Source organism: Beta vulgaris, chromosome 9 (genome assembly GCF_026745355.1).
Source record: "Beta vulgaris subsp. vulgaris cultivar EL10 chromosome 9, EL10.2, whole genome shotgun sequence".
NCBI lineage: Eukaryota > Viridiplantae > Streptophyta > Magnoliopsida > Caryophyllales > Amaranthaceae > Beta > Beta vulgaris.
Window position 1 is genome coordinate 42,889,369 of NC_079210.1, and position 11,136 is coordinate 42,900,504.

The 11,136-nt window shown below is 37.2% G+C and overlaps 2 protein-coding genes across 3 annotated transcripts; one reads left to right on the forward strand and one right to left on the reverse strand.

Annotated features, from left to right (window-relative positions):
* Positions 1–313: 313 nt before the first annotated feature.
* On the forward strand, positions 314–4,985 carry LOC104903888 (uncharacterized). Its single transcript, XM_048635926.2, has 6 exons — positions 314–568; positions 1,429–1,491; positions 1,606–1,709; positions 1,801–1,946; positions 2,046–2,127; positions 4,517–4,985. The coding sequence occupies exons 2-6, from the start codon at positions 1,455–1,457 to the stop codon at positions 4,628–4,630; spliced, it is 483 nt and encodes a 160-aa protein (XP_048491883.1). The 5' UTR covers positions 314–568; positions 1,429–1,454; the 3' UTR covers positions 4,631–4,985.
* A 316-nt stretch (positions 4,986–5,301) lies between these two features.
* LOC104903889 (uncharacterized) lies at positions 5,302–10,739 on the reverse strand. Of its 2 annotated transcripts, XM_010692021.4 has the most exons (5): positions 10,623–10,739; positions 8,783–8,897; positions 7,780–8,455; positions 7,501–7,689; positions 5,302–5,703 (listed from the first exon to the last, which is right to left on the reverse strand). In XM_010692021.4, the coding sequence occupies exons 3-5, from the start codon at positions 8,437–8,439 to the stop codon at positions 5,665–5,667; spliced, it is 888 nt and encodes a 295-aa protein (XP_010690323.1). In that variant the 5' UTR covers positions 8,440–8,455; positions 8,783–8,897; positions 10,623–10,739; the 3' UTR covers positions 5,302–5,664. The 2 variants fall into 2 exon arrangements, with proteins under 2 accessions (XP_010690323.1, XP_048491882.1); XM_048635925.2 differs by lacking the exon at positions 8,783–8,897 and having other exon boundaries at positions 10,623–10,700.
* Between the last annotated feature and the right edge of the window lie 397 nt (positions 10,740–11,136).

Genomic DNA, 11,136 nt, shown 5'->3' on the forward strand with positions numbered 1-11,136 from the left:
ATTTATGGGTTATGAGCTGGTGTGTCCTACAGACTAGTAGCCTAGTAGGGATTGGTCTTCGAACTAATTTTATTTCCTAATAATTAAAAAAAAGCTTAAGCAGTAAAGTTGGATGGTTTAACTCCCTCTGTTTCAAAATATAAGGCATTCAAGCTTTACGAAAATTTACTTTAACTACAAATATCTATCAAATACGATAACTAAAAATTATACAGTTAGATTTGTCTTGAAAAATACTATAAATTACAAGTAATTAACGGTCAACCTCGAATATCGTGCCTGCCTCATATTTTGAAACGACTGCTAATTTGGGACGAGCTCCTTCTACACTCACCATTTCAGCGTCTCGAGACGACTTCCATACAATTAATTATCCATTCTTTCTATTCTTTCTTCCCCCTTCATTGTGACTGCTAAGTTCCACTTTCCACTCAGCCGTTGCCGACCGCAGAGGCGCAGACCGCCGGGAGCCGACCATCAGTGGCCGTCGGATACGCACCACTCACCAAAGCAAATCCTTCACGCGAATTCGCACTTCGACGCCGCCCACTTCAGTCGACTGTCGACAGTAAGTTTTATTTTAGGTTTTTTTTTTTTTTTTGTTTTCCAATTTTCATACTTTCATTATATTACATTCCTAGATTATTTAAATATTCTCTCCATTTCTAAATAGAGTTTCCGTTTATTTCGGGGATAAGTATTGAGGAGCAATCATAGGTGATTAAAAATTTAAGTTGATATATTGTTTATGAATTGTTCATCGAGGAGAGAGAATGTGGACATCTTGTTTGTACTTTGTAAGGAGGTGGGTAATATGATAAAAAAAAAATATAAGCTAAATAATATTTCAATTGATGGAAAATGGACCAAGATCAAATGAGGAAATGAGAAATCTGGACAGACATAAATGGAAAAATAGGAACTTTATTTAGGGATGTAAATTGTTGAATGTTGATATTATTCATTAGTTAGAGGCTTATTGAAAGTGAAATCAAATATGACAATTGGTTAATTTATATTAATTCGATTAAGAAATGACAAATGATACACCCAAGTCGACTCTGGTAACTTAAATTAAAAAGGATGTATTCCTACAAGTTCCTGATGAAGATGTCATTTATTGATTTCGAAATATAAAGGCTTGTAGGATGCAATTGTAATTTTAGTTTGTAGTTTAGCCTTATGTTTCTTTTAAGCGAAATTGGTTGTATGACTATGCATATTTTGATTGTAAGACTTATGCATTGAACAAATTTTTGTGAACCTTCTTTCCACTACTTTTGTGTTTGTTGTATGTATGTATCCCTATATTAAAATTCGTGGGTCCGTAACTGTTCAAGGCTATCGTAAATTTCTTCTCAATTTTACAATTGCTAGAGTTAGGTTTTTCAATTAGGAATAATGGTTAGTTTCTATTGCTATTTGCAGGCTACCCAGGTTTGCTGCTGATAAAAATGGCTACTGTTTCTGGGTTGTTGTCAAATTCTTCAGGTTCTCACCTCATTTATCTTTTACCTCATTTACTGTTATACTAAAGTTATTAATCAAATTCTTCGCTGCCAAAAGAAAAAAGCAGATCCTTAACTTCCCTTCTAACTGATGCAGTTTTGAGTCTTAAGAATGACAACCCTATGCTTTCATTTGGATATTCAATGTCTACTGAAGCCACCACTACAGGCTTGATTACTTTTAAATTTGTACCAAAATGGGTAAATTACAGTTTATTGTTCTACTGATAATGATTTTTGTAAACATTCAAGTGCTTTGTATAATTAAACTTCCCGTCATATTTTTTGCTAGAAATCTAGGTGCAAGATCCGTTCTCTTCGAATGGAGTGGGTTCGACCCTTGTTTGCCATGTCTAGGGGAGGAAGTTATGGCTTGAAATTTGATAATGAGGATGATGAGGACCCATTTTGGGTACATTATTCTAAGGAAACAATCAGGTTTTTGGATAAGAAGCACTTCTGTAAACTTAGAGAGTATTTGAATTCGAGTAACCTGTAGATTAACTTGAGTGTTTTGTTGCATGATATCAACTTCAGGGGTTTGAAAACATTGCTTGCTTTCCTTGTTCAACAACCTGGGCAGTTGAAGTACATAGAATGGCCGAGCTTTCAGGACACGGTATAATCTTTGGTCAAAACCTTGGTAAAATCTTTGATGTGTATATTGCAACTTAGGTGCTGTGGAATAGCAATTTTCTGCTTGAGTTGACTGTATACTTGTTTAAACTTCTAATCTATGCTTGTTTGGATTTTTGAAAACATGCTAGAAGATGCCCCTTAAAACAATGTCATGAAGAGCACCAATGGAGGATAAGAAATGTTCTCTCGTCCCGGCCCAAAGATCAAATGTGAACTTGGGATTAGATTTAGAAGTGTTGGTGAACTTGGTATTAGATTTAGAAGTGTTGATGAGACTAGGTTTATCATCTTTGCAGTTGGTGCTAGTTTTAGCTCTCATGGAACATGTATCCATGTTTGTTTAGATCACTTAGATCAATGGGAGTATGGGACATCTCTTCATAGGTGCCTTAGTTGAGAGTGTAATTGCCTATATAAGTCCTTGAAATTATTAGAATATATTTATAGATGTTGATTTGGCTTTCGAGATGCATAAAATTATCCAACTGGGTCTAGTGTCTGGTACTTGAAAGTGCATAGATAGAGTTCCTAGCACACTGCCCAACTTGAAACATTTGACTACTTTTTAGTGAATTCTGCTCCTGTGCATTGCAATTTTGTTGCAGTGGAAGGATTAGGTCGTGCTGGGAAAAACTTTGTTTATCCAGTGGTATTCCACCCACTAGAAATAGATTTGAATAGTAGAATGAACTCACGATAACAACACATTTCCTTTTAAATTTGTGCTTGTAGTGGGTAGATTACCTAGTGCATGAATGTAGCCTTATACGCCTTGCTTGTGTTGAACATGTAACTTTTTCAAAGTATATCTGTATGTTTGCTTGTGCTTTTAAAATATATTGCCAGAAGAGCATACATGGAGAACAAAAAATTTTGTGTCTTCATATAAAGAGCAAGTGCAAACTTTGGACTTCTATTAAATGCAAATGTGCTTTTAGTGTAAATTTCATGGAAGACATGACCTGTTTTTTAGATCTATGGGACATCTCACCATATATTGCCTGAGATTACCATAAGACTCATTGTAATCTGTTATTTGAATCCGAATAGAACACATTGGTGTGATTGAAATTGACAAAATAAGTATAACTAATAGTCTAATACTTGTTTTGGTTACAAAGAGCATAATAAATATAAGAGAAATTTGTCAGAAACAACCTTTTAAAAGGAAGATTTTGTCAGAAACAACCTTTTAAAATGTTTTTTGCAAAGAACAACCTTAAACAAAATTTTTTTTGTCAAAAGCAACCACATGTCATCCGGTGTTGACTCATGTTTTCCGGCATTGACTTCTTAATTAACCCAATTAACTCCCATTTCCCTCCAATTTTAGAGAAATTGGAAACCCTAACCACCAACCACCACCCCTTTCCACACCACCCCGAACCCCCCCTCCTTACCACCCCAGTAGCCCTCTCCCCCTTCCCCGCATCCCCGCAGCCGCCTCCCCCCTATGCATCCCCGCAGCCGCCTCCCCCCTATGCATCCCTGCATCCGCCTCCCCCTCCCTCGCATCTCCACGGCCCCCCTCCCTTTGGCCCTCCCGCGCATCCATGTATTTCATGCATCTTCAAATTTGGGTTCGAAAATTATGGGTTCTTCAGATCTGGGTTCGAAATATTCTAGGTTTAGATATGTGGGGCTTTGGATGAGTGCGAGGGGGCTGCGGGGATACGCGAGAGGGGGGAGGCGGTTGCGGGGTTGTGCGATGATAGGGGAAGGGGAGGGGGTTATATGATTCAACAGGGGAAGGGGAGGGGGACGAGGGCTGCGAGGTAGAGGGAAGATGAGGGGGGTTGCGGGGTTGTGGGGTGGGGAAGGGGGGAAGGGGGGTTGCGGGGTTGGTGGAGAAGGGAAATGGGAGTTAATTGGGTTAATTAAGAAGTCAATGCCGGAAAACATGAGTCAACACCGGAATGACATCATGTGGTTGCTTTTGACAAAAAAAATTTGTTTAAGGTTCTTGGCAAAAAAAAATTTAAAAGGTTGTTTCGGACAAAATCTTCCTTTTAAAAGGTTGTTTCTGACAAATGTCTCTATATATAAATAACAGTCTTAGATATATGTCTTTTCTTCCATCCTCCCCTGTCCCAACTCCCAGTCATGCTGCTTGGATTCCGAATTGTAGTATTTTATCTCCTTTCCATTGGTAGAAGCAAATATCCATATTGTATTGACTCTGGCTAGAGAATAAAGGAATGCTAAACTGCATACCTAAATCCTCTAAGTTGTGCCATACAATGTAGTGCTTCGTGTATATGGTTGTGAACTAAGATCAAAGATGGTTGTTAACATTGTTAAATCATGTGTTTCTTGAGGTGACTTGAAATCTAATAAAGTTTTATCCTTCATTTTGTTTTTGGCTGCAGCTATGGACTGCCAGCCTCACCCTTGTACTTGTGGCTGCACTTATTGTTGCTTTGTCGTCACTTGACTCTGCTCTTTCCTTCGTGTTGGCACTACTGGTTCGAAAACCTGCATGATGCGACTCCTTCAGGTCGAGCATGTTGACTATGCATAATGAAGGATATCAATAGCCACAGAGACTTGTTGATCCCAATTCCAAAAAATTTAGTCTTCCTCAATTTTATGAGGCACAGCATGATATATGCAAAGATCAATGTACAGGGTAGGTCAGGACAAATAGCTTTGTTAAGAAGTATGCAAAGGTTTCTATCATGAATTTTATTTGCTAGTCTGATGCAATTTTGTTTGATCACACTATTATTAGCACGTGTAACCTTTGTAAGTTTGTTTCAACCAAGAGGGAAAGTTCCTTTTCTCGAGATATTAGTAGAGAATCTTAATTTTCAAAAAAGAGCATCATTCTTTTCTCAACTATTTTCATCCACTGCAAGCTTTTTGTCAAGGGTTGGTAAAGAGAAGGTTGTAAGAGTTCTGCCGGACCAATATCTCACACAGACCAATTCGATCTAGCTTAACACCGCTAGATTCCTTGGGAGGAGTAGGGAGATTTCTATTTTCAAACTATCCCTAATGAATTTTGATCTCACAACCTTGAGATTATAAATTTATAAGATACAAATATTTACCACTAGTTGGTCTCAACCATGAGTATTTCGTATATGAATGAACTAGTCGGTACTTGGTACCAGCATCTGTTTATGATATTAGAACGCGAACGACTCTCCGCTGCTCAGATAAATTCAATATTACAATTCTCCATGGACACTGATTGTACAAAGATGTTACAAAGGTAAATTCAATATACAGGTTTTTCAAGTGTTTAAGCTTGCGAGCTACAAGTAGCTTCCAACCCGATACGTGTATCCATAGACCATTGGGCTATGATGTAATTCTCCGATGACAATCCTAGCTTCAGTCAAATGCCTTTGACAGGCTGTTGGGTGAAGCCCAAGGTTCTACCGTTAAATGTCTCTAAGACATGAGTTGTATGCTATCTAGAGATATCAAGAAACCAAACCGGAAAAAGATACAACAATCCTCTCCTGCTCCACGGCTCTGCTCAAGGACTCCCCAAAAATAGCACTTTGTTTTATTCTTCCTTCTTGGCTGCTTTCTGTCTCTCGGCGGCCTGCTCAGCACAAGAAAATAAGGAAAATAAGGAGCAATTCAATACCCAGACAAGTCTAGGTAACCAACAATAAGGAAGCATCATACCATACAGCTCGTCAACTGAAAACACAGAAATCAAAGGAAAAGCTAACCCAGCCAATATAGAGTTATAACTGAAAACACGTATGCTCAATACCCTAGTGAAGCCAGTGAAGATTCAAGTATGAGAATTCAAAACATCCTGCTGAACGCATAAGAGAAGATAAACAATCAATCCAGCTACATATTTTCATGATTCCAATTGCATTTAATCCTTTAAAGTTTAAACTTCACATGAAACCTTGAATACTAGTGTATATTGATCGGAGGGAATTTGTCATTTTATGCACAGCCAAAAGTATAGCATTCAACAACTTTTCTACTTTGACTTAAGTTGGTGCAGAACATAAACCTCACTAGAGCACAGCAGTCTATGCCTCCCAGATCAGAGGGTGGAGCCACCATTCTACATAACAAACATACAACTCAACATCAACCCATCATGAGGGTAATTGTTTTCCCATGGGACATAAGGTGGTAGCAGGAGGAGAATTCAACGTCAACCCATCACCCTCCAATCTACAAGATTTAAGTGCATACACAGAGCAGTTAAGGATCTATTTCTTCTCTCCCTCAGTTCCCCCTGACTGAGCTCAATTCATACAGTTGCCTAGAAAGTAGAAAGAGCATCCAAACTACTATAGATAGAGGGTAAGTTGGAGATGACAAAAGTGGGGTACTGGAGTGTTAAGAGTTAAGACGATATTTGAACTTTCTGAATGGGGGAAGATCGATTGGATTATTGGATTTAGTTATTTCTTTTTACCATTCTACCAATACATATCTTAATAGTAGATAAACACTAGCTGGTAATGTTTTCAAAAGCTTTGCAGAAAATAAAGTATTTAACTTTTCTTTCTCTTGCATTCTCTGCAAACTGCCATTTCTTGTTCTTGTTTCTGTTTCTGCACTGAGTAGGTCACATCTAATAACTAGATCAAAAATATACGTTCTAACTGATACACTACAAATAATTCAAAATAATCTTAGCTCAGATCTTTGCACCATAAATTATGCACTCTGGCATTGCTAGATAATGCTCTTGTTAGATTGCCACCAGAAAACCTACATCCCTGACCTCAAGGTTTGGTTGGTTTAGATTAATTAGGCTCATGTGAAGCGTCACAGACCTATTGTTGTCTGAGGAATGAGATAGGTTTTATGTGTTCTAGTCATCTGTACTATAGCAATTACGCATAAGTTGGATGATAACATAATATTTGTTCTTTTTTTTTACAGGTAAAAACATTTAAGAATGGAGTGGATGATATCTCCAATACATCCTATAACAAGAGCACAGACATGGGAAGATAGAAGCACAAGCATTAGCACCTTACGCCCAAACCCGGCCCTCGGGATAGATAAAAGGAAACGAAAGCCAGAAATTAACACCTAATTCTGCAGGTCTTCTTTTATCTTTCCAAAAAACACTACACATGACTCCAACAATAATCCAGACTTAGCTAAGCTAAATATGAAAGCATATGCAATTTTATGAGCAAACTGTAAATATAAGATTGTAGCACTTGTTCCAAAGCCAAAATTACCTTTTTTCCATAGCAAACTAAACATGAAAGAGTATGCTATAATCCCAAAAATTGACCAACTCACTCAAAATCTTTCTCAACCTTTAACCCACAATTCTTAACAAAGAATTACAATACATTAAAGAAAGAATACTACAATCACAATTCACAGATACACCAAAAGAACTGACCTTTCGCATTTTCTCGAGAATCGAATCCTCGCGCGCCTGAAATCCAGCCCCAATAATATTCCCCCGAAGTGCTTCATCTTGTTCCACTGGCTCTTGAGCTCTTACAGACGGCACTGGATTAACCGGTTCGAGTGGCAAAACCAGCAATGGATTCGATAAATCACCAATCATAACTCCAGTAGCAGCAACCTATGAATCAAAAAAAAAAAAAAACCATTAACACAAAGATCCAATCAAATCATGACCAAAACTCAAAACAAATTGAATTTCTACACTTACCACACCCTCTTTTGACGCCATGACAACAATTCCACGACCTTTCTTCTTAGAACTCCTAATAACAACATCTTCAACCTCTCCAAATTCCTCAAACAATTCCCTCAATCGACTCGCGGTATAATCCGAAACAACCTTCTCCCAACTCACATTCAACACCTTACTCCTATCCAATTCCACACCACCACCACCACCATTACCACTACCTACATTCTCACTCCTCACTTGTTTCTCAACCTCAGACTTTTTCGCCATCATGGCCCGAATTCGAGCAATTTCCTCACTCAATTTCTTCATAATCCTCTCTTCTTCATCTTTCGCCTTCTTCTCCGGATCAACATACGCTGCTGCTCTTTCTCTCTCCTCCAAATCCGACATCATCCGACGTCGTTTCGAATCATACTGCTTGCTGCGTGCCTGTTTCTCTCTCCTAACCTTGAGTAATTCGTCGAATTCTTTCCTAGCTTTCTGGTCTTTGAGGATTTCATAAGAGAATTGAAGTTTCTGAAATCTAGCCGGAGCATTTGGATCGTTGAGGTGTTTATCTGGATGCAATTCTAGGGCTTTTTTACGGTATGCTTTTGAGATTTCTTTCTCAGTGAGTATTGATCCTTCTTCGCCTGAAATTAGCCCTAGAACTTCGTAATGGTCTATTTCATCCATTGTTTTCTGTAAAACCCTAGAAAATAGTGAACGTAATTGAGAGAATAATTGGTTAGAACTGAGTTGTTTAGTCATATGGACCAACTGAGTTGTTGGAACTCATGTTTTGAATAAAGAAGATGCATGGAAGAAGAACACCAATGTAAATAGTAACTCCGTACAAAAGCTTATAAAACCTAAATATAGAGGTTCAATATATAAGGTTTTAGCTTTTAATAAAAAAAATTGACCTAGCAAGCAGATTATATGATCAAGATTCATGGAGGAAGAATGCCAATGTTACAGGAACAGCATAATGCTAACTCAAATATTATTTAAGGAAAAAAAAGAATATTATCCCTACCTCGGGAAAGAGAAGACCTGGACCACTTTGCGAGTTGATCATAAATACCTCAATGTTGCTCTCTGGGTCAGTATTACTACTGTCCTCGCCATTTCTATATCTAAATGGTATACACCTACAATACAATCTTGCTATCAGATATAACAGGTTAACACTAGCTTCTTCTTCAAGGATACACACGCATCAGAAACAAAGAGAAAACCCAATAGGGAGATAACATATACATAGACAGATTCTCGGTGTTTTAACCTTCCATATGCAAAGTCAACTCTGGGACGAAAAGCATTGTATGCAATAAGAAGCGAGGACAATAGGATATGTGAGTCAATAAACATTGTCGCTCGGTAAACTGTTCTAACTACCATGTACTTGTTTGTACAGCAGATATGTGAGCACCTGAACCCCCATGGTACAACAATAAAAACCCAAATACCAATCAATCTATATGTTAGTCAGATTAGTTAAGGTAAGGATAAGTAAATCGGATACTAGATATTGTAGTCCTTGTCAAGGGATAGATCCTCGTTTGCAGTCTTGAGTCCTGAATCCTGCTTGACGCGCGCACTAACACTAAACAATGCTTAGGCAGTGGCCCTAAAGAGTTAACAAGAAATTTTGAGGATATTGCAGTCACTTGGCTCTTCAAATCTAGATAAATTAACCCTAATGGACTTAGCTGACATGATGGAATAGCATTTCTGATTGTCAAAGCCCTATCTAACTAACAAGAATTGAACAGATTAAAAGAAAATAAGCATTTAAAGATACAGATAATGTGGTACTACGGACATGTAGAGTGAGAAACAACAGGTAGTGATGAAGCAGATATGATAAATACTCCACTTTACTTATCTGGACAACCAACAAGAAAAGTCAACATGGAAGCAACCCTCAATTTCCTAACTTGTCATTCTAACCACTTCTAAACCTTACAATTACATTTGTTACTTGTCTTGGAAAAGCTTCTACCCTATCTGAATAAGACCCAAACGCAGTGCCTGTACATTAAACAATGTACAGGATCAGCTTTGACAAACCACTCGTGCTTATTAAGCTTTGCCAACCGTCAGGTCAACCAAGATAAGCCTAATGGCTCCTGTAGAGTCATAAGAAAAAAGCTAACGCAATTCTATCATTGCTAACTAAAGCTGCATAATGATAAGTTTGATTAAGTTCCACAAACACCATTTGTTGTAGTAGTCTTACATAATTCAAGAGCTAACACTTGAATATTCAGCACAACCCCCTCTATGTTCCACTTTTGCATATCCTATTTGAGTGTCCATGTTAGCTCATAAATGAATACTTTAAAGAATTTCCCTATGTTATTTGACAAGGTTATAGATAATAAGACACTTCATTTTGGACCAAAAACAAGCAAAACTTTTAAACAAAATGGGTATTCATTATTGAAGATAATTGCAGTTTATTGACATCTATATATTTTTCAACTCAAACAATCATACTATATATTTTTCAAATCAAATTGGGCAAGAAGAAAGCACATTGATTTCAACTCAAAAGCATATTTAGCAAAATGGGTATTCATTATTGAAGATAATTGCAGTTTATTGACATCTAAAAATCAACTCAAACAATCATACTATATATCCCAAGAAGAACATGGAAATTCAGAGAGCCCATAAAATCCAGAATCCAATCAACGAAATATGCCCATAAAATTCAATCAATGAAACATGCCCATATCATCAAAAGTAGAAAACCGCCAAATAATATTCAGTAAAATGTAAAATCAAATTAAAATGGGCGATCAGCCAAATCTATTTCAACAAAATTAACCTAATCGAATCAATTTCGGGCGAAAAATCAGATAATCAACCTTGTTTTGTGGCCAGCTCGAGAGAGAGCGCAGCACCGCGAGCGCCGGCGAACTGAAGGGGAAGTATATACCTATATTGTTAATTTGTTATTTCAAACCTACGTATCGAGACCCGACTACCCGAGAATATATACTCCTCTGTTTCTACGCTTGTCAATGCATAATTTCAACCATCAATAAGTTTATTTACCAATAAATAAAAATTATAAAAAGTATATATTTGGACAATATACATTCAGACAAATCTAACAAGATCTCACATGAATTTATTTTTCCTTAACTATAAATCACCAAACATAAACTAAGTAAAGTTGGTGAATAGTGTAAAAGTCAAATCATTGCAAGTAAAAAGAAACGGAGGAAGTATGATGTATATTTTATTTTTTTTTGACAAGTAAAGAGAAATTTCATTAATTGAAGGCCAAACGGCATCTACAATAGATATTAAAGAAAAACAAGATACAATTAAACAAGATTAAATCAAATTCGTCTTCGAAGAACCTATAATGAACCA

Bases quoted from the DNA above. Each gene is read 5' to 3' on its own strand.
- LOC104903888 (XM_048635926.2), top strand. From the start codon at position 1,455: ATGGCTACTGTTTCTGGGTTGTTGTCAAATTCTTCAG. The intron at 1,492-1,605 runs GTTCTCACCTCA...TAACTGATGCAG, and splicing joins GTTGTTGTCAAATTCTTCAG to TTTTGAGTCTTAAGAATGAC. The intron at 1,710-1,800 runs GTAAATTACAGT...ATTTTTTGCTAG, and splicing joins TTAAATTTGTACCAAAATGG to AAATCTAGGTGCAAGATCCG.
- LOC104903889 (XM_010692021.4), bottom strand. From the start codon at position 8,439: ATGGATGAAATAGACCATTACGAAGTTCTAGGGCTAATTTCAGGCGAA. The intron at 7,690-7,779 runs GTAAGTGTAGAA...TTTGATTCATAG, and splicing joins TGGCGTCAAAAGAGGGTGTG to GTTGCTGCTACTGGAGTTAT. The intron at 5,704-7,500 runs GTCAGTTCTTTT...TGTGCTGAGCAG, and splicing joins TTCTCGAGAAAATGCGAAAG to GCCGCCGAGAGACAGAAAGC.